Below are 25566 nucleotides of genomic sequence, written 5' to 3' on the forward strand. Positions count from 1 at the left end.
AGGAAGGAGCCCTTCCGTGTGGCAAGCACAATATCACCTTGACCCCCTGTGACATGCAGGAAAGCAGTTACAGTGTAGTTAGTCTGAAGCCTGTAAAAAACAGACAATAAATTCCTATAACTGCAAGCAGTAGGACACACTCCAATTCTAGAGGTTAAAGCATAATGGCTACATGTTCACAGAACAGTTAAATTAAAAAAGAAGTTTTGCCAAGGATATGGAATAATCAGAAATCTCCTACATTGCTGATGGGAGCATAAAGCCAAAACAATCTGGCAGTTTCTTTAATACTTATTTTTATTTATTTTGCGGCTCCGGGTCTTAGGTGTAGTACCTGGGATCTTTATTTGCAGCATGCAAACTTAGTTGTGCCATGTGGAATCTGGTTCCCCCACCAGGGACTGAACCCAGGCCCCCAGCACTGGGAGCTTGGAGTCTTAGCCACTGGACCACGAGGGGAGTCTCTGGCAGTTTCTCATCATGTTAAACATACATTTACTATATGACCTAGTATTTCCACTCATAGGTATCTACCCAAAAGAAATGAAAACATGTCCATACAGACAGTTAGAGTCAAATGTTCACTGAAGCTTTATTGATCACGGTCCAAAACTGAAAACAACCAAATGTCAAGAGGTAAACAGAAAACCTGTGGCATATTCATGAAATGGAGTATTATTCAGCAATGAAAAGGACCAAACTACTGATGTCCACAATATGGATGAAACCCAAAAACACACTGAGCAAAGAAGACAGAAAAGAATATGTTTGATTTGATTCCATTTATTTGAAGCTCCAAAATAGACAAAACTATCCTAAAGTGATAATAATCAGATGGTAGGGAACAACACACACAAGGAAGCTTTCTAAAGTAACAGATGTGCTCTGTATCTTGACTGGTGTGATAAATCTATACTTTTCTCAAATTTAAAATTGTCAAAATGTGTGCATGTAAACTAAGTGTGTATATAAGTTAAACCTCAATAAAGCTGACTTTAAAATTATACAATATCCTCATTTATAAATGTGAAATAGTAGTCATCAGAGTGAAAGAGCCTCTATTCAACTTTTAGCTTACTCCAAATTTTTTTTTTTTTGCTGTTATTGAATAATGTTATGAAGATCCTAGTAGATGAATCCATACACATATCTGCAATACAAAATTGTTTAATGGATAAAACATACTTTTTCCTTCACCTCCCATATCTTTGTGGAAAATAAACTAAGCCTTCAATACTTTCATGTCTTACAAGACTAGTTCACAGAAATAATAAAGACAAAATTAAACCAGAACTAGTTTTATCCCTACTACTGATCTGGCATTGTCTTAACCTCCTATAAACAACAGAACACGCATGTTATTTTGAGCGCAGTGTAGCTAAGAACCTCAGCAATGGATGATTATAAAGTTAAGCCAGAGAGCAACAGCATCTCTCTCAAGTTTATTAAAACCATAATGTGAGAAACAAACTTCAAACTCACTCAACACTTAATTACTACTACTACATTCTAAACATAATCGATCTTTTTAGGAGTCCTAGAATCCCCTTGTTAAATTTTTAAGCATTCAAAACTATAAAGCATTTTCTTCCCACAGAGTATTTGAAAAAGAATTTGTTTAACCAAATAGCTAACATTAGAAAAACTTTTAATGACACTGGAGTACATCAAGCAAATGGACTTACAACTCTTGAAAAATATTCAGGAAGACTATATGCAAACTGGGAAAAGTCTGTACAGTATGCAATATGCAAAAAACAAAGACTGTATTTTGGAGGTTTTTCCATTTAAAATATAAAAATATCCATTGTGATTATGAGCACATAAGATATTTTTGTGCCAAAAACAGGCACGATATGTAAAATATGAAAATAACTGAGTTAGGGTAATTATGGAACTATGGGTAATTTTTTAAACTTAACAAAGTTTTTCCATCTTTTCAATTATACAAAGCTTTTTAAACAAACTATCTTCTCTGTAATATATCTTTTTGGAAACTGGGTGAACACCTTACAAGTTGGAGAAAAACACTCCCCTGACACTTTAAAAGAAAGACATTTCCTTTGACTTTTCACTGGTTGTGACTGCCCAGTTGGGTAGTTATCCTAGACACTAGACTATAAAAAGAAACCACTCTACTGAAATGTAAAGACATGTCCTTTTAAATTCTGCAGTTAAATTGGCTGGTTTAGGTTGACTTCTTTTCATCCACCTGTGCTTCTTTGCTACCTTACTTAGGCAAACAATCAAGTCAGAGAATATTTTTATTGACTAATTGTCTCAAGAATGATACTGTACTCTGCCCTTACACTCTGGAGATAAGGGACTCAGGCATGCATAAGCAATGAAAATAGCCAAAGGAACTCAAGCTTGAACTTGTCCACACCACTGTATAATTCCAGATTACTAAATATCAAGAACTTGTTGGAATTCTGTTGCAGAAATAACATTTTAGAACACCTAATTTACTGATAGGAAAAGAGAAATACAACTAGAGAAAGTAAATGATCAAAGGTTTCTAAAATGTTTGCACTTTTTTTTAATAAACAGTAAATCTGGTTAACGATTTTAAAGGTGCAAAACTATTATCTCAATTACGATTAATGTTAACATACGGAAAATGAGACGATGACTATATAAATAGGTAAAATCCTCTTGGAAAGCAATTTCACTGGTAATACGCATCTTAAGTCATAAAAATGTTCATGTTCTTTCAACCCCAAGTGGCCTGAGGATTTAGCCTAAGGAAATCGCCAAAATATGAGTTCCATGAAGACAAGAACTTTATAGTGGCATGTAGACCATTCTCAACTATTTGTGGGAAGAAACGAAACAATTCTGAACACGGAAAAAGCAAAGTGCAAGTATGCTCATCATTATTTAGGTTGTTTCCAATTTCTGTTCTTATAAAAAGTCAACAATAGGGGAAAATGAATGGTCAAGAAAATTATGGTAAAACAATTTGACTATAAAGCAATCATTTAAAATTTTAAATATGAACAAGATAATCTAGACATATGTTTGAGTCAATGCTAAGAAATGGATAACAAAAATGCAACTTCTAAAAGATAACATGGGAGAAAATCTAAGTGATGGGTATGACAATGAGATTTTAAACAACAAAAATGTGATCCATGAAAAAAAACTGCTAAGATGAATTTTATTAAAATTAAAAATGTCTACTCTGCAAGATACTATTAAGAGAATGAAAAACAAGCCACAGACTAGGAGAAAATATTTGGAAAATATATCTGATAAAAGACTTGTATTCAAAATATAAAAGAACCTTAAAACTTAAAACTCAACAGTAAAAAAGCTAAAAACAGACAAAATGTCTGAACAGACACTTCTGAAAAAACATATACAGATGGCAAATAAGCATATAAAAGTTACTCAACATCATTCATCATGAGAGAACTGCAAATAACATTAAACACCTATTTGAATGGGTTTTTAAAAAATGATAATATCAAATGATGGTTAAGATGTGAAGCAACAGCAACTCATTCAATGGTATAGCCACTTTGGAAGACAGTTTGACAGTTTCTTTAAAAGCTAAACATAGTCTCACCAATAATATCCAACAATCACACTCTTAGGTATTTACTCAATAGAGTTTACAACTTATAGTCACACAAAAACCAGCACATAAATGTTTATGGCAGTTTTATTCATAATTGCCAAAACCTGAAAGCAATCAAGATGTCTTTTATAAGTGAATGGATAGACAAAAATGGTACATCTAGACAATGGAATATTATTCAGCTATAAAAAGAAATAAGCTCTCAAGCCATGAAAAGACATGAGGGAATTTTAAATGCATATTGCCAAGGGAAAGAAGCCAATCTGAAATGGCATTGTATGATTCCAATTAATTACATGACATTTCAGAAAAGGCAAATATCAGTAGGCTGCCAGGGCTTTGGATGGAGTGGAGGGATGAATAAGTGAAGCAGGGGGGATTTTTACTGCAGTGAAACTGCTCTGTATGAGACTGTAACACTGCATACATGACAGGATGCACTTGTCAAAACCTACAGAACTTTAAAACACAAAGTGTAAACCTTAAACCTTCAACAGAAAATCGGATTAAAGATTTACTGACCATGGCCCCGCCCATCAGAACAAGACCCAGTTTCCCCCTCAGTCTCTCCATCAGGAAGCTTCCATAAGCCTCTTATCCTTCTCCATCAGAGGGCAGACAGATAGCCACAGTCACAGAAAACTAACCAATCTGATCACATGGACCACAGCCTTGTCTAACTCAATGAAACTATGAGCTGTGCCATGTAAGGCCACCCAAGACGGACAGGTCATGCTGAAGAGTTCTGACAAAATGTGGCCCACTGGAGAAGGGAATGGCAAACCACTTCAGTATTCTTGCCTTGTGAACCCCATGAACAGTATGAAAAGGCAAAAAGATAGGACATTGAAAGATGAACTCCCCAGGTCGGTAGGTGCCCAACATGCTACTGGAGATCAGTGGAGAAATAACTCCAGAAAGAATGAAGAGATGGAGCCAAAGCAAAAACAACACCCAGTTGTGGATGTGACTGGTGATAGAAGTAGTCTAATGCTGTAAAGAACAATACTGCATAGGAAGCTGGAATGTTAGGTACATAAATCAAGGTAAATTAGTAGTAGTCAAACAGGAGACAGCAAGAGTGAACATCAACATTTTAGGAATCAGTGAACTAAAATGGACTGGAATGGGTGAATTTAACTCAGATGACCATTATATCTACTACTACTACTACCATATCTACTACTAGGCAAGAATCCTTAGAAGAAATGGAGTAGCCATCATGGTCAACAAGAGTCCAAAATGCAGTACTTGGATGCAATCTCAAAAACGACAGAATAATCTCTGTTCGTTTCCAAGGCAAACCATTCAACATCACAGTAATCCAAGTCTGTGCCCCAACCAGTAATGCTGAAGAAGCTGAAGCTGAACGGTTCTATGAACTAACATCCAAAAAAGATGTCCTTTTCATTATAAGGGACTGGAATGCAAAAGTAGGAAGTCAAGAAATACCTGGAGCAACAGGCAAATCTGGCCTTGGAGTACAGAATGAAACAGGGCAAAGGCTAATAGAGTTTTGCCAAGAGAACACACTGGTCATAGCAAACACCTTCTTCCAACAACACAACAGAAGCCTCTACACATAGACATCACCAAATGGTCAACACCGAAATCAGACTGATTATATTCTTTGCAGCCAAAGATGGAGAAGCTCTATACAGTCAGCAAAAACAAGACCAGGAGCTGACTGTGGCTCGGTTCATGAACTGCTTATTGCCAAATTCAGATTTAAATTGAAGGAAGTGGGGAAAACCACCAGACTAATCAGGTATGATCTAAATAAAATCTCTTACGATTATACAGTGGAAGTGACAAAAAGATTCAAGGGATTAGATCTGACAGACAAAGTGCCTGAAGAACTATGGATGGAGGTTCATGACACTTTACAGGAGACAGGGATCAAGACCATCCCCAAGAAAACGAAATGCAAAAAGGCAAAATGGTTGTCTGAAGAGGCCTTACAAATAGCTGTGAAAAGAAGAGAAGCAAAAGCCAAAGGAGAAAAGGAAAGATACACCCATTTGAATGCAGAATTCCAAACAATACCAAGCAGAGACAAGAAAGCCTTCCTCAGTGATCAGTGCAAAGAAATAGAGGAAAACAAGAGAATGGGAAAGACGAGATCTCTTCAAGAAAATCAGAGGTACCAAGGGAACTTTTCATGCAAAGATGGGCACAATAAAGGACAGAAATGGTATGGACCTAACAGAAGTAGAAGATACTAAGAAGAGGTGGCAAGAATACACAGAAGAACTATACAAAAAAGATCTTCACGATGCAGATAACCACGATGGTGTGATCACTCACCTAGAGCCAGACATCCTGGAATGTGAAGTCAAATGGGTCTTAGGAAACATCACTACAAACAAAGCTAGTGGAGGTGATGGAATTCCAATTGAGCTATTTCAAATCCTAAATGATGATGCTGTGAAAGTGCTGCACTGAATATGTCAGCAAATTTGGAAAACTCAGCAGTGGCCACAGGACTGGAAAAGGTCAGTTTTCATTCCAATCCCAAAGAAAGGCAATGCCAAAGAATGCTCAAACTACCGCACAATTGCACTCATCTCACATGCTAGCAAAGTAATGCTCAAAATTCTCCAAGCCAGGCTTCAACAGTACGTGAATCGTGAACTTCCAGATGTTCAAGCTGGATTTAGAAGAGGCAAAGGAACCAGAGATCAAATTGCCAACATCCACTGGATCGTTGAAAAACCAGAGAGTTCCAGAAAAACATCTATTTCTGCTTTATTGAGTATGCCAAAGCCTTTGACTGTGTGGATCACAACAAACTGTGGAAAATTCTTCAAGAGATGAGAATTCCAGGCCATATGACCTGCCTCTTGAGAAATATGTATGCGTGTCAAGAAGCAACAGTTAGAACTGGAACAACGGACTAGTTCCAAATCGGGAAAGGAGTACATCAAAGCTGTATATTGTCACCCTGCTTATTTAACTTATATGCAGAATACATCATGAGATGAAGCACAAGCTGAAATCAAGACTGCCGGGAGAAATATCAATAACTCAGATATGCAGATGACACCACCCTTATGGCAGAAAGCAAAGAAGAACTAAAGAGCCTCTTGATGAAAGTGAAAGAGAGTGAAAAGCTGGCTTAAAACTCAACATTCAGAAAACTAAGATCATGGCATCCAGTCACATCACTTCATGGCAAATAGATTCACTTCATGGCAAACAGATGGGGAAACTGTGGAAAACAGTGACAGACTATTTTGTCAGGCTCCAAAATCACTACAGATGGTGACTGCAGCCATGAAATTAAAAGACGCTTGCTCCTTGGAGGAAAAACTATGACCAACCTAGATAGCATATTAAAAAGTAGAGACATTACTTTGCCAACAAAGGTCCATCTAGTCAAAGCTATGGTTTTTCCAATAGTCATGTATGGATGTGAGAGTTGGACTATAAAGAAAGCTGAGCGCTGAAGAATTGATGCTTTTCAACTGTGGTGTTGGAGAAGACTCTTGGGAGCAAGATTCAACCAGTTCATCCTAAAGGAAATCAGTTCTGAATATTCATTGGTAGGACTGATGCTAAAGCTGAAACTCCAATCCTTTGGCCGCCAATGCATAGAACTGACTCGTTGGAAAAGACCCTGATGCTGGCAAAGACTGAAGGCAAGAGGAGATGAGAACGATAGAGGATGAGATGGTTGGATGGCATCACCAATTCAATGGACATGAGTTTGAGTAAACTCCAGGAATTGGAGATGGACAGGGAGGCCTGGCATGCTGCAGTCCATGGGGTCGCAAAGAGTCGGACACAACTGAGTGACTGAACTGAAACCTTAAGATTTGCAAATTTTTCTTAAGTCAGTAAGTCCAGAGAATTCCAGTTGTGACAAGAGAGTCTAACTATATTTCAAATCTATTTCAAAAAGTCTCACTGAACAGGGTTGGCACAGGGAGAGGGAGTAGGCAGGGAGATACAGACCTAAGTATCTGGAAATGAACTCAAGGCCAAAGGGACTGCACGAAAGTACTATATTCTAGTCAATAAAGTTGTTTCCCACGGGGTACTGGTTAACAATTCTGGTATTGCTACATATGTATACTGGAACTGAACAATTAAGTAAATAAAGGCTGGATGCAGGGAGTCAAGTTCCTCAATGTCGGAGTGAAAATGAACAGATCAGCAAGGGGAAGGGGACAAAACATCCATATAGTAATGAAGAAAAGCCAGAGACATCAGAAAGAACTCATGTTTAAGTTTCTACAGATACAGATGGTTACATATAGAAATGTTTATAGATATGTAGACATAAAAGTGAAATCGCTCAGTCGTGTCCGACTCTTTGTGACCCCATGGACTGTATGTAGCCTACCAGGCTTCTCCGTCCATAGGATTTTCTGGGCAAAGGTACTGGAGTGGGTTGCCATTTCCTTCTACAGAGGGTCTTCCTGAAGGGATCGAACCCAGGTCTACCTGCACTGCAGGCAGACACTTTACCCTCCAAGCCACTAGAGAAGCTCATAGATAGATATGTAGAGGTGAGTGAAAAAGTTGGCTTAAAACTCAACAAGTGAAAAAGTTGGCTTAAAACTCAACATTCAAAAAACTAAGATCATGGCATCCAGTCACATCACTTCATGGCAAATAGATGGAGAAACAACAGAAACAGTGACACACTATTTTGGGGGCTCCAATATCACTGCAGATGGGGACCGCAGCCATGAAATTAAAAGATGCTTTGTTCCTTGGAAGGAAAACTACAACAAACCTAGAGAGCATATTAAAAAGAGACATTACTTTGCTGACAAAGGTCCATCTAGTCAAAGCTATGGTTTTTCCAATAGTCATGTATGGATGTGAGAGTTGGACTACAAAGAAAGCTGAGCACCAAAGAATGGATGTTTTTCAACTGTGGTGTTGGAGAAGACTCTTGAGATTCCCTTGGACTGCAAGGAGATCAAATCAGTCAATCCTAAAGGAAATCAGTCCTGAATCCTCATTGCAAGGACTGATGCTAAAGCTGAAACTCCAATACTCTGGCCACCTGATGCAAAGAACTGACTCATTGGCAAAGACCCTGATGCTGGGAAAGACTGAAGGCAAGAGGAGAAGGGGGCGACAGAGGATGAGATGGTTGGATGGCATCACTGACTTGATGGACATGAGTTTGAGCAAGCTCTGGGAGTTGGTAATGGACAGGGAAGCCTGGCGTGCTGCAGTCCATGGGGTTGCAAAGAGTTGGACATGACTTAGTAACTGAACTCAACTCATGAATATACACAGGGGTTTATAAACACACATATTTCTTTGCTCTATCAGCTGAGAGGGTCTAAAAGAAGGTACACCCTTGTACCAAGAACCATACCTAATGCCCAGACCTTGGTTTCTAGTCATATGCTTCAATAAAAAGAACCAGTGCCTCTGGGAGAAATGACTGATTCTAGGACTGGAGCAGGAAATACCCAAGATGAGCCTAGAGCATTCTGTAGTACCAGAAAGTAAGAAAGTGCTCAAAAACAAAACAAAAAAACACACACTGATGAGAGGGTGGCAGAAGAGCACACAAGCCAAATGAAAAAGCTAGCAGTGGCCAATTCTGGAGCAACAAAATACAGTGGCGGTATTGGATTTTATAACCTAAGCGAAAAGCCAAAACGTTAGTCACTCAGTTGTGTCCAACTCTTTGCAACTGCATGGACTTGTTTAGGCAAGAATACTGAAGCGGGTAGTCATTCCCTACCCAACCCAGGAATCAAACCCAGGTCTCCAGGATTGCAGGTAGATTCTTACTGAGTGAGCCACAAGGGAAGCCCCTTATATAACACAAAGTATAAAATAAATAATTCATTAGCCCATACTGATACAAATAAATGACAGAATAAATACACAAAGAAGAGACATTCTACTCCTGTGTAGAATTCCAAATACATTATATAGTTACTACATACTAAAGGGGAAGAGCCCAAGTATGGGCTGCATATATAGTGACTCCTATCCAAAGTCTACAGTATGAAAAGGGGGGAGAGGAGAATATAGTAGGGAAACCTGGCAAATACTATTTTAGCCAGATGATCAAGGTCAATATAAACAGTCACAAATGATGATGATAAAATACACCCTTGATATGAACTGATGAAAATGGCACTTTACTTCTGTGACTGTCTTCCCAAAATTCCAATCTAATCATGAAAAAAACTCAGACAAATTCTAATAGTCAGGTGTACTATACTTGACCAGTACTCCTCAAAAATGTCAAGGTCATCAAAATCAAAGGAAAGACTAAGAAACCATCACAGCTAAGATGAGCCTAAGGAGACACGACAACTAAATGCAATGTGGTGTCCTGGATGGGATTCGGAAACAGAAAGACAACAGGTGAAAACTAAGGAAATCAGAATAAACTATGCGCTTCAGTTAGTAATAATGTATCAACATTATTTTAATAAATGTTAAAACAATTAACAAATAATCATACCAATATAAGATGTTCATAAGCAGAAACTGTTTGGGAGGAGTGGGGGATATACATACATGGAAACTATGCTATCTTGGAAGCCCAAACTGTGGTAGAACTAGACAAAGGAATATTATCCAGCACTAGAAAGAAATGAGTTATCAAGCCATGGAAAGACATGAAGGACACTTAAATGTATATTACTGAGTAAAAGACGACAGTCTGAAAAGGATACATAGTATATGATTCCAACTATATGATAACCTGGGAAAGGCAAAACTATGGAGACAGTAAAAAGATTAGTTGCCAGTGCTTAGGGGGAGAAAGGAATGAATAAGCAGAGCACAGGGGATTTTTAGGGCAGTAAAAGTACTCTGTATGCAATAATGGCAGACACATCCTTACAAATTTGTCCAAACCCATAGAGTACGCAACACCAAGAGTGAACCCTAAAATAAATCATGGACTCTGAGTGACAATGATGTATCAATGTAGGCTCATCAATTCTAACCATCTCTGGTGGAGGATGTTTACAATGGTGGAGGTTATGCATTCTATGGAGACCCCTAATTCACAAACTCTTGGTGCCTTTTTTAAGTATCAAAAGCAAAATGCAATATTTACACCAATATTTTAAAGCGCATCCAAAATTTTAGTGCTGGGCAAAAGAGTACCGCATTACTGTTAATAATAACAATAGAGTATGCCCTGTCGGGACTGAGAAACTTAAGAGTGTGTCAATGTGCATCTGGTCTTCCCAAAGAGGGAAAAAAGAATAAATAACTTGTCAAATAAGCTGCTCATCATCACTGGGACTTTTTAACCTTGGCTGGGTGTTCTATGCACAAAGAATGCTGTCTGAGGCAGTAAAAGCACAAATAAACCTCATCTGACTTTCAATCATAATACCTCCAGCCACAGTTAAGAAGGGTTGATTACTTGGGAAGGAGTAATAGTCCTCAAACCTTCTAGTTTCAAGGCAATCAGGATACAAACATAATCCACACAGACAGACTTATTTCTAAATAAATTAATCTTATTTGTCATTCAATAAAAAAAGTATAATAAGGCTTAAGGTTTTCAGACATTTTTAAAATCAATATAAAATTATAATCAAGCTATTCAGAAGAAAAGTTCATTTGTTATCTGATAATTACCTACAAGGCCAATGGAACAACTTGACACCAAGAATAATAAACTTGTTCATTTCCCTCCTAATAGAATACAAAACTCTAGTCTTAGAATTTTTAAACAGCCTTCTATATTTAAAATTACCAAGGCTATAGATTTGCATTCCAGGTGGCCAGGACACAACTAGTTTACATGTTCCTTCCTAGCATAATTAATGGGTCCCTTTCATTCTCAAGTGTCTTGGTTTGTACCATCCACTACATAGTCTTCCCAGTTTTAGTACATTTTGCGCCTGGAAGGCTCCTGTAAATAGGCACATGGTCTCTGGGCACCTGCATTACTAGTTTAGATAACTAAGGGTAGAAAAGTACTTACTGGGACTTGGAGGAATTGCTCTAAACTTGTTCATTCCATTGTGGGGAGGCAGGATGGGAGAGGTTAGCAAGGAGGAATGAGACTTGAGGTCAACTGGGCTTAAGAAATGACCTGAGGCTGCCAGATTCCCCATCAAACCTAAAATTCCTTAGGGCAAAGACTACTTGTCATTCAGCTTCCTCTCCCCAGTGTCCAATATTGTATTTGTCATGTAGTAAGTACTCATTAAAATTTTTCCCTGGGGGTCTTCCCTGGTGGTTCCGTGGCAAAAAATCTGCTTGCCAATGGAGGTGACACAGGTATGATCCCTAGTCCGGGAAGATCCACATGTCGCAGAGCAACTAAGCCCAAGTGCCACAACTACTGACCCTCTGTGCTCTGGAGTCAGGGAACCGCAACTACTGAGAGCACGCGCTGCGGCTACTGAAGCCCACACACTCTAGAGCCCATGCTCCGCAGCAGAGGAGCTACCACAGTGAGAAGCCTGTGCCCCGCAACAAGACTCAGCACAGCCAAAAATAAGCAAGCAAATAAAAATTTAAAAAAATTTCCCCTGAATGAATGAAAGGTGATTATCAAGGCTAGCATATAAACTCATACTAGTTTTTCTTCAGGCACTTTCATAATTTCATTCCTTATTTTTAATTTTTATACTGGTTTCACTGTTTAGTGAAAGTGTGAAAGTGTTAGTCACTCAGTTGTGTCCAACCCTTTGTGACCCCATGGACTGTTGCCTACCAGGCTTCTCTGTCCATCGAATTCTTCAGGCAAGGAAACTGGAGTGGGTTGCCATTCCCTTCTCCAGGAGATCTTCCCAAACCAGGGACCTAACTTGAGTCTCCTGCACTGCAGGAGATTCTTTACCGACTGAGCCACCAGGAAGATCCTGTTCACTTTAGAGGGAAGTACTAAAAATATTATGCAAGCTCTACATTTTTCAAGTTTTAGTATTAGTTACAGTTTTGTTTCCTATTATGGGAAGCAATAAAAATAATGCTTAAGAATAAAATATGACATTCAATTATGTAAGCAATTCAAAGTGAGGCTATGTTTTCCTTTACTGAAATATACTGAAAATAAAAGTTTTTATTAATTAAAAAAAATAAACCTTAATTCCAAGGATAGCAAAATGAGGTAAGAAGAAGGAATAAGAAACAGACATGCTGACATTTAAAAAGTAGCCTTTATTTTATGTTAATTCTGGGAATAAAATCTATTATAATTATACTGTTTCATCTCATAAAAAATAAATGCACACATAGTAAGAAAAAATTAAACACAATGGGTTTCCTCACATAATAGAGGCTAAATATTACCAGTAAAGTCTTAAAGAAATTTCTGATGCTAAAGCTGTAAAGATATACATTTATTTTGTCTGGGTAAGATTATTTTGCTTACTTACTTTTCAACTTCTATCTTTAAAAACTTGATCAGCATACAACAACTCTAGAAAAGTGAAACTGTTAGTTGCTCTCTCATATCCAACTCTATGCGACCCCATGGACTATTGCTCTCAGAGGGTCCTCTGTCCCTGGGGTTTTCCAGGCAAGAATACTGGCGTGGATAGCCATTCCCTTCTTTAGGGGATCTTTCCAACCCAGGGATGGAACCCAGGTCTCCCACATAGAAGGCAGATTCTTTACCGTCTAAGCCACCAGCTGGATGTGAAAATGGGTTACTTCTTCGCAGTGTGGGATAATGAATGCTACAGGGAAGGAAGTTGCTAAGAGCCATAATAGTTTCCCTAACTTAACTCATTCTCTTCCTATGTACCCTATTTCTGAGGACACCTCAATCAGTTATTCACCAGCAAAACAAACATAATCAGTCCTAAATCATTTCTCAACACCAACTCAGGCTCTTGAGATCTGCTATAATTTGAACCATAACCTTTACAGCCAATTTAAATGCAACTCCCAAATGTTTTTAGTTTGGTATATGGTGAAAGTTAAAGAATAAGATATACTTGCTTTATCAACAACCTTTGAGTTTGCAACTCAGGTAAATTACCAAAGAAGGCATCTTAATATTCTAAAGTTCTGTTTCATTACTATTTCTGAATTGCCACATAAAGCAATTAAAAGCATGATTCCTCATGTGATCAGATAAGTCCATTCTGGGGTGACAGACGGCACCCTGAATCCCAACATCCATTTCCTAAATATTCAACGAGTCTTCAGAGGTACTGTATTTGAGTGCGAGTAGAAGTGTAAGTCTATCACTACTATTGAAAAAGCAGCTGAAAATACCTTCATCTTTGGAAGAAGCCCTTAGAAATTAATAAAAAGAGAGATACTTTTTAAGTGATATGACCCACTAGCAATTAAATGCATCCTTTAATCCAAATTAAATTTGTGCCATTTCTTTTGAAAGCTGAGGAACACAGACTACAGTATAGTTTTTGTAAGCTATAATCTATTTCAACATATTAAGTGAGAAAAAAGTTACAGTAAGACTTTTTCCAAATTAGTTAACATAAAAGATAATTTTGTAGGCCAGGGAAATCTAAAATAATCTATCAGCACACAATTCATAAAGGGAAACTTCAGTGTCACATTTCCTTAGATTCAAAACACCAGGTAAAACAAAATTCATTGTCATTTCTAAGAAAAGAGATGTAAGCTACATACCTTGAGAAAACAGATCCAAAAAGTTTTTAACCCTACCAGAATCAAAATAATCATAACAGGTAAAAAGAATTAAGTAACCTTCATGGTACATTCAATAGAAAAACTATATACTTTATAAATTACAAATTTTATCATGATTAAACTGATCAGCAAAAGAAGTCAAAGAAGTTTTCAGAACTTTCACAGAGCTCATCACAATTTTCCAAGATCTCCAACCATTAAACTAATCAATGTCCCAATTTTCAGAACATACTAAATAAATATAACCAAAACTAGACAGACACACAGATATAAAAGCACTGCGGGGGAGGTGGAGGAGTAGAGGGAGAGAGAAAACTTCCTGGTTAATTCACTGAATAGCTCCCCCTAAGAGTAATCGAGCTCTTGAACGCAGCTGGGAGAAAATCCACACAAGCAGCTGACTTCTCTGCCGACTGCTCTGTACTTTTCCAAACAGAAGTAAACTAGTTACTTGTGCCTGAAGTCCACGAATACATAAACCTGTCATTCTAGTCTTGCTCTACGGCCTGAGACAAGAATCTGCAGTATCAGAGAGCTTAAGGAAAAACAAATCATTTTTAAGAGATGTTTTCATAATAACGGAAGTTCACTGAAGGAAGTACACACAAGAGTCCTCAAATACAATACCTTACTCTGCAACTTTAATACCCTGCAAACAGGTGTATTTCCTCAACTATATGAGAGCTTTATTAGTTAGCAGAGAAAATAAGTAATAAACAAAAGAAGCTACACACATACTACTTAGCATTTGACTAACGTTATATCACATAAATTAATTAAGTACCCCTCACATTACTGACAGCATAAATTCACTGTACAGTCTCCACCAATTCTTAAAACTTATTTGAAGAATCGTAAGAATTTTTTCATTCTAAAGGTAGACTGCACGTATAAGTCTTAGTACTGTATGTATTAAGTTCCTTCAGTCCCAACTCCCAAACATGCTGTATACGCCAAAATAAAAGATTTAAAGGAGGCATCTTCAAATCAGAGGAGTGCAGCTAAAACAGAACATCTGTACGTCAGAGCACGAGTGGGCCTGTAGGACAGAGGATCAACTGTAAACACAGTAGCAAGTACAGTCACGTAAAACAGAGAGAAAGAGAAACGGTCACTTGGAAGCTGAACTGGACTGGGAGGTAAACTACACATACAAATTAAAGCCAACTAGCGCCTCATCTGCTACTCTCACCTCTGGGTATTAAAACTTAGTTGTCTTTAGTTCCCTTCTTTATATAATAGTACAAGACAGACCAAGAGAGTAGATGCTCTGAAATTCTTCTAACAGTGATTCTCCTCTCTGGTCTTGTAAATGTTATTCAACCTCTTCAGATAAATAATTAAATAAAAACTAAATGCACAGGGAGTCCTGGTTATTAATGCACATACAACCATATTCTGACCTCAAAAACAGTACAAAATCCAAACTTTTTAGCACTGCAATGAAAACTCTGTTTGATCTAACTTCAAGCAGTTAGATCTAACCCACCTGCAGTGCAGGTTTCTCAAGGGCAGGGATGCTGGGACTCTGTGACTCTTATGAGCCTAACAGTGTTTTACACATAGCTTGTGCTTAACTGTGGTATCAGGCTGAATATGAGGTGATGTTAGTGGGCCAATATCAGCAAAGTGACACTCTAAATCATTGTTTTTCAAACAGGGGATTACAACCTAATGAGTCAGGAAATTAATGCAGTGGGTCACCATCAGCATTCAAACAAAAAAATAAAATACTGAACAGACTAAAAAATACCAAGGTGCAAGATACTAGTAAATTCAGTTTCGGGAAACTTGTTTCAGGTGGGTTGTTGGGTTGTTGTTTTTAATTGGACTGAAATACAAAATGTTATCTCTTACTATGAGTTCCAATTAATATTTTTAAACTGCCTAGATAGTGTTTTTTCCAAATGTAGGCCTGGAGTAGTTTTTCCCCTAAATGTGGACCCATACATAGGCTCTTACTAGACTGCCCAAGGGAAGCACAGAAACTATCTATACAGCTGACAGTCAAAGAACAGAATGACCCTAACTGGCTCTAACCTAAACCACTACAATATCCTTTGTGTCATCATCTAACAAATGAACTCACCACAGATCATGCTCCCTAAGCGCCCTGCCGTGATCATAAATTGTAAATGTTTGCTTGTCAACTGAGCCTCTTTGCTTATCTACGGATCATAAGAATTATTCCCAATGGGACTTATGTAAAAAAACAATTATCCTTGAGAGCATGGTAACAAACTGTCTCCTGAAACAAACTGTAAAGTAGTGGCTGCAAAGAGAACTGTCCTCCACAGTAACTTACATGACCCAGACAAATCTTCATGTTCCTAACAAACGATCTTTTTCCTGGTCACAGCAATGTTGCAGATGTCATTTCTGAGGGGAAAACAATGCTATTTTCAAATTTAATTGTATTATTTTGCTGCCCTACTACCTATGGAATTAAAAGTATTTCTCGGGGTTACAGTTAGAATTGTCATGTTCTCTTCACTGATAAAGATAGCATAAAATGACTATTTTGTCCCTGTCTTCCACCCAATTTAACAGTAAGAGAAACAGGGTAAATAAAGTTATAAAATAGTTCCGCTTCAAAACTATAGAACTAAAGTTCAGTTGTTACCCAGCTTCAAAGGAATGTAACTGGATTTTAAGAATTTTCAGTGACTTCAGTCAAGAATAGTTGACCTCCGTGTCTCACAATGCTATTATGAAGATCAAATCAAACATAAAAACACTGTGCAAACTGTGCTGTGTGCTTAGCTGCTCAGTTGTGTCTGACTCTTTGCCACCCTAGGGACCATGGCCCACCAGGCTCCTCTGTCCATAGGGTTCTCCAGGCAAGAATACTGGAGTGGGCTGCCATGCCCTCCTCCAGGGGATCTTCCCAACCCAGGCTCTCCCACTGCAGGCGGATTCTTTACCATCTGAGCCACCAGGAAAGCCACTATACAAACTGCAAAGTGATATGATTATTATTACTATTAACTTGTTCTACCTCTTAACTCTCATCTTTATTACAACAGCTCAGCAAGATTCAATGGCATCATCAACTGAATGGACATGAGTTCAAGCAAACTCCCAAAGATAGTGAAGGACAGGGAAGCCTGGCGTGCTGCAGTCCATAGGGTCACAAAGAGTTGGACATGGCTAAGCAACTGAACAACAAGCAACATTCAATAAATAAAGTACAGATGACTAGATATAATAGTCCATTATCTACTGAACTGATTGTCCTAAGGGCTGGGATTTCACTTTGTTTGTTCCTGACTAATGACTCTCTACATAACCATGACAATAAAATGAACTGAGAATTCAAGGCCTGTAGATTCACTCCAGGTACAGGTTCGGTATGTAGACTGCATTAACTACACCTCGCAAGGGAGTAAAAAATAAAGACTTCAGGCCACCATGCAAGACCTACTGACTCATAATCTTTAAAGGGTCAGCCTGAGAATCCATACTTTTGACAAGCACACCCAGTGATTCTTATACTCACTAAAGCTTGAGAATCACTGCCATAAAAACTTCCTTTGATCAATAACCACGATTTCAAACACCATTTTCAAAATCTACCTTGAAAATCTAAGCTAAATAGAATTCAGCTACAACTGAGAAAGCAGATCTTAAGAAGGTACTTTTTAACTCATAAAAATACTTGTGACCCCAACCTCTTTTTAGTCAATTTTCAAATAAAATGAAGCAAAAAGAGAGAGAGAATGCCTATGACATGTTTATAAGTTTTAAAAATAAATTACAAATAAATATATATATACACACAAACATCTTCAATTTTTCTTATGGTTTGACACAGGAAAGTTATATTATCTTGCCGTTATCAAGAAGTAAGGCATACACCCTCTGCCTAGCATAAACATATCACAATACTGAATGCTTACAAGCCAACCTTAGGGTTCATGCTTATTGAAGACCATATTATACAAATACCAAAGAGACAAAACAAACTAGCCAACAGACAAACCTAATCTCTTAAAAATAGACAGTACTATATCTATATCCAGTGCATACTTAGACCCTCCTAAAGGCATCTCTTAAGAAATCAATCAAGAGCCCATGAAACTACCTTAAGAAAAATCAACCTGAAGTCAAATATTTCATACGCTATATAATTAGTGCAAAGACATATTTATTTTGGTTCTACTTGCTGAAAGTATCCTTTCTCACTAGCCTCCAGGTATATACACATCACAGGGAAGACACTCAACATACATTACACTGTGAAAAATTACAAGGTGGAGACTAACAGTGTCATTTGAGAAAACTTTCCATCTGCAGTAAAAGTCACAGAGGCTTGTTCCTACTCTAGTATCTAGCCTTGCAACATGACTCTTTCCCAAACCAGTTAAGAATCTAGTCAGTTTTGAAGGGAGAAGGACAAACCAAACCATACTGAATTCAGTTTAATGACTTTTCCAGGATTCAATGAGGACAAGGCCATAGTAAGGAGTCTTTAAAGAAATGCACAGAAATAATGCTCTTTTTTGTCCAAGCCTGTATTCTTTTAAATCTCAAAGTTATTCTATTCTTTCAAACCTCTGTCAGTTGTCAAAATTACTGCAACATATGGAAATTGTAATAATTTATGTATTGAAAGAAAGCAGAAAAGTCTGAAAGGGCAACTATCAAGGCCCAAACATCCACCTTTGACTCAATACAAACTACATCTATACAATAATAACCTACCTAGACCTACCCTGACCCTACCTGGCACTTCATCAACATCCAAAACTTTCCTGGGACGATAGAGAGCTTAATTAGGGAACCTGGGTGAGAGACAGAGAAAAATATTGCCTAAAGAATGCTTTAGGAAAATCAGCATCAATCTAACCAAGATCAAAACAAGTTCCAGATACAGATATCCCTCAAGAACCATGTCTCTGATTTCCTCCTCTCACTTGAAAACTAAGGAGGAAATATAGACTTTAGTAGAAGGAAGGAAAGAGAAAGAAGCTGTGTAGTTGAGGACCCGAACAACTTACCAACTACCTTGGCTCTGTGGTGCAACTATCACTGTTTCCACTATTAGCACAGGTGCCTCAAAGAACTTGGAAATCAAAATACAGTTGGAAGGTGAGAAACCATTGTCGGAAGATAGCTGATCATCACAACCTTCCAAGAAAGGTTCTCTAAGCAAAGAGTGCTCTTTTTGCTCTGCCCATGAAAATAAAGTTCTCCACTCACCACTAATGATGGGCTAAAATGTAATGTCTTTTCTCTAGAAGGAGAAATGGGCCTAGACTGGAACCTGTGCCTGAGGCAAGTCTTCTATAGGGAATCACCTGAGGTCTCCTTTACAATACCTAGTTTATATCTGAACTCTGCAGCAAAAACCACAGAAAAGGCAAGCCACCAACTACACTAGTTAGTATATATAAAATGGTCATGTTAGCTGTTGTCTTCTACAGAATTCTTTGTTTCAGTTTAGTTTCTTTACCTCCAGTAAAGAGTAAATGATTTAGAACTCTATGATAAATTTATAATTTTAAATAAACACTTCAGTTTTAAATTTAAAAATAAACAGCTGGATCCAAAATTAACTTTGAAAAGGAAAGGGAAATGACAATTCCAAGAGCTTCTACCAGAAGGAAATGTCAGTCACAGACTTTTGAGTTATCTAGGAAAAAAACAAAGAATTAGGTGCCCAGGTATAAAACAAAAGGTTGAGAATAAAACCTCAAAAGATTAAGAATATTTTGCCAGAGAGAACCAGAAAGACTGTAGGACATTAACAGAAAAATAACTCATCCAATTACAAAAAGGACAGAGGAAAGGTATAATAGCTTCAAACTCTTACTTTGGTGAGCTACTCTTTCTTGAAGTGTAAGAGGAAACAATGAAGGGATACCAGAGAGTAAGAATGTCAAGGCTAAGGGTAAGAGGCATGAGCTGAGTAAGAAAGGACAGACCCTCTACAGGTCCTTCAAAACATTATTCCCTTGAAGCTTTGATCAAACCTACTGTTCTACTAGAGGAGAGGCTGAAGGTTAGGGAAATTATAGTTAAAATAACATTTATAAAAATAAGAAAGAGGGAATTCCCTCGCGGTCCAGTGGTTAGGACTCTGAGCTTTCACTGCTGGGGTTGGGCGGGGAGGGAGGGGGGGAGGTGGTTAGATCCCTGGTAGGGGGACGGAGATCCTGCAAAGAGCAAAGCAAGGTCCAAAAAAAAAAAAAAAAGAAAAGAGGAAGATTCATGAGGGCAAATCTAAACTCTGAAAGGAAGAACAGAAGTATGGGGAAAAAGGAATATACAAGACAGAGTCAGCAAGATTGAAGACTGCTGAGGAGAATGGAGAGACAGCGTATACACCATCTACCAGTGTATCAGCAGGCACTATAAAAATTTTAACACAAAGTATAAAAACACAAATGTAACAGCTGGATTAAAGGAGTGGAGGAGGTCTGCAAAGAAAATGCAAAACAGGGCAGCATCCCGCCAGAGTTTTAAGGGATGCAGTGAGGAAGTAAGGATGAAGGAATACGAAGGGGGAGGGGTTGCAGCGAGGAAAGAGGAAGGGCTGCAACAGCAGAAGGAGCCTAAAAAGAGAAGAAAGGGAAAGCAACCCAGAGGAGAGAAAGACTAAGATAAAAATAAAGCATGAGATAACAAGGGAATACAGCAGAGAATGAAAACGGCATGCCCTGTAAAAGTGCGGAGGTCAAAGACCCAAAAAGGGCCGTAGTTTGGGGGAAGTACCAGCTAGGGAGAGTTCTACCATAAAGCTCTGACTCAAAAGAAGTATGAGTACCGTGCAGGAGTAAAGACGAGGGCCAAAACAGGTGTGCTCTCAGAGAGGTGTGACAGAACACTAGACTCAAAATCCTGATGTGATGTAGGGACTACTGTGAAGAGAAACCATCGTGTCAAAGACGACGCCGCCGCCACCAGCACCAGCAAAAAAACCCAAGGGTCAGAGAAGAAGGTATTCTTGGAGTATGAACACAAAAAAAGAGGGGACACACGGTAGGATACAAAAATACAGCGAGTGCTTAACCATAAGGAGAGGGTAACTAAGGGAAGAAAAGGAAGTGCGGCGTGGAGGGATATGTTTTCGGAGAAAAGTAAGAGCAGACCAAAGGTCCTGCCTCTTTGGTCTAGAGGACAGAAGGGACGGTCCACGGGGGCTGAAAGGAGTGGTAGAGAGCAAGAAACTATGATGTTCAAGATGAGAACTTGGGGGAGGAGGGTGGTGGGACACACAGAGGCTGGGTCAGAAAAAGAGACGCTGTCAGTCAGAAGCAGAAAGAGGTTCAACTAGAGGAAAGCGGAGAAGGCGGCAGCATGCTGAGGGGGAAGGCAAGCGGGGCAGAACCGAAGCCAAAGCAATGGGGGCAGGGGTAACAGCAGGAGGGACGCTGGGAGATTACAGGGAGGGAGGTGGGGGTCCCAGAAACCCAGGGTGTGGGGAGGTAAAAGGGTCAACCTCCGTGGAGGGGCGGGGGACCAGAGGGCAGGTTCTGGGTTTGCAGGGAGGTGCGGCCTGAGGGTGACAGGGTTAGAGGAGAAATGCAGGGACAGACGGAGGGGAGGGGGCGGGGTGAGACAGCGGGCAGCCCCAATACTCACACCTCCAGAATGCGGTCCCCCTTGCGCACCCCGGCCCGGTCGGCTGCCCCCCCGGGCAGCACGGCGCTCACATGCTGCAGCGGCGCGTACAGCTCTCCGTTGATGCTCCGCAGTTGCCCGCCCTCGCTCACTTGGCCCCTCACGTTGAAGCCGTAGCCGGACTCGGACTTGACGATGCGCACGACCCGCGGGCCGCCGCCTCCCCCGCCGCCGTTCCCAGCGCAGTGGAGCCCAGACCCCCCGCCGCCGCCGCCACCTCCGTTCCTGTGAGGGGCTGCGGGGTGAATCCCTTCCCCGTCCTCGTCCGCCATCTTGCGAGCTAGCAAGCCGTACTCCCACCGCCCTACACCTCCACTCCCTCCGCGCGTGCTCGCCCTTCTCAGCCGCCGCGCGACCCCCGGCGCGCGCGCCCGCTCCACCGACCGCGGGACCCTAGTTGGCCACGGAGCTACCGGCGCGGGTTAAGGGGAGACAGGGGGCGGGGGAAAAAGAGGACGGTTAGACGCCGTGAAGCCTCCTGGGAGATGTAGTTTCTGGTTGGTGGGGGAGGGGAGAGGGCTGGGCCCGGGCCGGAGCTGAGGTTATTCGACGCAATTCGGGGCGCAAAGCCTGCTGGGGGTTGTAGTTCGTCTTTTATGTTCGTTTTATCCTGTTGGACCAGGAGTCCCTAATCCGGCCTAGAATGTAGGTGACAGATTAATCTTTTGGTGCGGGGCAAATTTAATTTTCTTTTCATTTCATAACTTATAAAAATAATTCTATTAGGACAGATTTGACATTTGTGATTCAACACAGTCTTAAATTATAACTCGTTTGCTCAATATTTTGTGTCTACATACATCATTATTATTACTTTCTTTTTTTCCCTAAGTCCTGCCTGCCAGCATACAGAATCTTAGTTCCCCCACCAGGGATGGAACCCGTGCCTCTTGCAGTGGAAGTGCACGAGTCTTAACCACTGCACTGCCAGGGAAGTCCCTACATACATTATTGTATTTCAGGACTCCACCTATCTTGTGAGACAACTGGGTCATGAATGAGGAAACTGAACTCAAGTCATCCAGCTATTAAGTAACAGGAACTAAAGCCCAGTTATTTTTGTGCAACGTTCTTTTCTTATATTGCAACTACATAAGAACTGTTGTGTCTGACTCTGTGGGGCCCCATGGACTATAGCACTCCAGACTCCTCTGTCCTTGGAATTTTCCAGGCAAGAATACTGCAGCAGGTTGTCATATCCTTTTCCAGAGGATCTTCTCAACCCAGAGTGCCCCATCTATGTAAAAAGCTTATGTAGAGGAAACTATGCTGCTAAGTCGCTTCAGTCATGTCCGACTCTGTGCGACCCCATAGACGGCAGCCCACCAGGCTCCCCCATCCCTGGGATTCTCCAGGCAAGAACACTGGAGTGGGTTGCCATTTCCTTCTCCAATGCATGGAAGTGAAAAGTGAAAGTGAAGTCACTCAGTCGTCTCAGACTCTTAGCGACCCCATGGACTGCAGCCCACCAGGCTCCTCCGTCCATGGGATTTTCCAGGCAAGAGTACTGGAGTGGGGTGCCATCACCTTCTCTGAGAGGAAACTATAGTCTCAGTAATTTAGACCTGGATGTTAGAGTGGCCAAGTAATAATTTCAATTGAGTAGTGATTTTGTTTTTTGGTTTTTTTTTTTTAGTTTTAAAATGTTCTTTTTTTTTTTTTCTTACTGAAATATAGTGATTTACAATATTATGTAAGTTTCAGGGATACAACATAGTGATTCACAAGTTTTAAAGATTATACTCCATTTATAGTTATTATAAAATATTGGCTATATTCCCAGTGCTGCTCAATATATCCTTGTAACTTACTTATTTTATACCCAGTAGTTTGTACTTCTTAATTCCCAACCCCTATCACGCTCCTCCTACCTTCCCTCTCCACACTGGTAACACTAGTTTGTTTTCTGTATCTGAGAGTTTATTTGTTTCTTTCTTTCTTTCTTTTGAGAATCTGTTCCTTTTTTGTTAAATTCATTACTGTGTTTTATGTCTTAGATTTCATATATAAATGATAACATAGTATTGAGCAATGATTTTGAAGTTACCTTTATTTCAAATTCATTTTGTTTCCCCCAACATCACAGTAGTGTTCTTTGCAAATAGCAGTAATTGATGTTTTTTGGCTTAGAAACACAAACACAAGCTTACAAATATTGTGCAGAATGCCTGGCAAGCCAAGTAAGAAGAACAAGAACAAAAATATGAAAAATAGCTTGCTTAAGCACTTACTGCTCAAGTCTGGCAAGCTAATAAGTCTGTTAGTTTCATGAATGCTGAAAAAAGATCCAAGATTCCTGGGTCAGAGACAAAGGAATTTTATTCATGACAGGAACAACAACTTCAGCCCCTTTGTATTAATTCCTCTTGCCCCACCAAGTGCCACGAGGATAATATGAAGGCTCAGATGAATGCTGTGCACTTGGTGGATTTAAACTCCACAGTTGAGGAACACTGATCTTGGGGAACCTACACCATTCTGTAGGGAGTAGTAAACAAATGTATTCTTTATCCTGGAGGGAGAGCTTATTTCGTTCCTCACGTCTGCTCACTGTAAACATAACCCTGAGAAATGACCCTGGTAAAAAATGGTCAGGGCCTTGCATTCTTGTCATATGCAGGAAGGTGGATGTGGGTATGTGCATGCTCAGTTGTATCTGACTTATTGCAACCTTATGGACTGTAGCCTGCCAAGCTCCTCTGACCATGGAAATTTTCAGGCAAGAATACTGGAACAGGTTGCCATTTCCTACTCCAGGGGATCTTCCCAACCCAGGGATCAAACCCATGTCTCTTGCAGATTCTTTACTAATGTGCCACCTGCGAAGCCCCAGGCAGGTGGGTAAAAAGCATAAAAAACCCATGAAGGATTGTCTCTCTCCACATTACTATGTGCCAGACACTAAGCACTCAACACTAAACACTTTATAATTTCATTTAGTCCTCACAACTCTTTAATGTCCTGTATTTCATAGATTAAGTAAACAGGCATAGAGAGCTCACACAGCTAATAAGCTGTGAATCTAGGAAAAACAACAGGGATACATAGTTAGAAGAGAATAAAAGTTAATTTACAGAGGTTTGATGACTTGTAAAAGCAACAAGCAACCCCTCCAAAGAATTTATGGACTATATAAGCACAGCCGGGGGGAAAGCAGTAGAATAGGGAATTCCCTGATGACTCTGCTTTCACTGCTGAGAGTACTGGTTCAGTCCCTGGTCAGGGAACTAAGATCCCACAAGCCGAGATGCAGGCAAAAAAACAACCCCAGTAGAATAGATATCTTATTAAAATGTGGGATGAGAACTCAAAGTTACTGTATTATAACATAAAATTAATGTGCCATATTTTATAACCAAGCTAACAAAGAGGGGTCTTGATTAGTTAAATAAATATGGAAATGAATAGAAGTTGGAATGAGAATTTTGCTCCAAAATAATAATGGCATTTAGATGGAACATGAATCATTTGGTTTGAACAGAGCACTGGATGGGAAGAAATTTATCCAACAAAGCAAGGCATCAGAGAAAGGAAAAGAGAACTTGCACTAAAAGAGCTGGGCTTTTTTTTTACTTTGTTTGTGTATTTGTCAAAGATATACTGAATGCCTATCTGCTTTACACTCTGTAATAGTGGCTAGGGATCCAAACATGGTATCTACAAACTCCATGAAGGCAATATGACATGATCAAGCCTACAAATGTGCATGCTCCTTGATCTGTCAGTTCCACTTATAGAAGTTCATTCCACTGTCACACTTGCACATGTGT

At 39.6% G+C, this 25566-nt stretch overlaps 1 protein-coding gene across 2 annotated transcripts in view; it reads right to left on the minus strand.

Annotated features, from left to right (window-relative positions):
• SNX27 (sorting nexin 27) overlaps window positions 1–22275 on the minus strand; it is an 80862-nt gene extending 58587 nt beyond the window's left edge. Inside the window, exon 1 of one of the 2 annotated variants that reach the window (XM_006055127.4) lies at window positions 21758–22275. In XM_006055127.4, the coding sequence (XP_006055189.1) occupies window positions 21758–22068 (311 nt within the window). In that variant the 5' untranslated portion in view covers window positions 22069–22275. The remainder of the gene's footprint in view (window positions 1–21757) is intronic. The other variant, XM_006055126.3, reaches the window with a different exon arrangement.
• Between the last annotated feature and the right edge of the window lie 3291 nt (window positions 22276–25566).

Source organism: Bubalus bubalis, chromosome 6 (assembly GCF_019923935.1).
Source record: "Bubalus bubalis isolate 160015118507 breed Murrah chromosome 6, NDDB_SH_1, whole genome shotgun sequence".
NCBI lineage: Eukaryota > Metazoa > Chordata > Mammalia > Artiodactyla > Bovidae > Bubalus > Bubalus bubalis.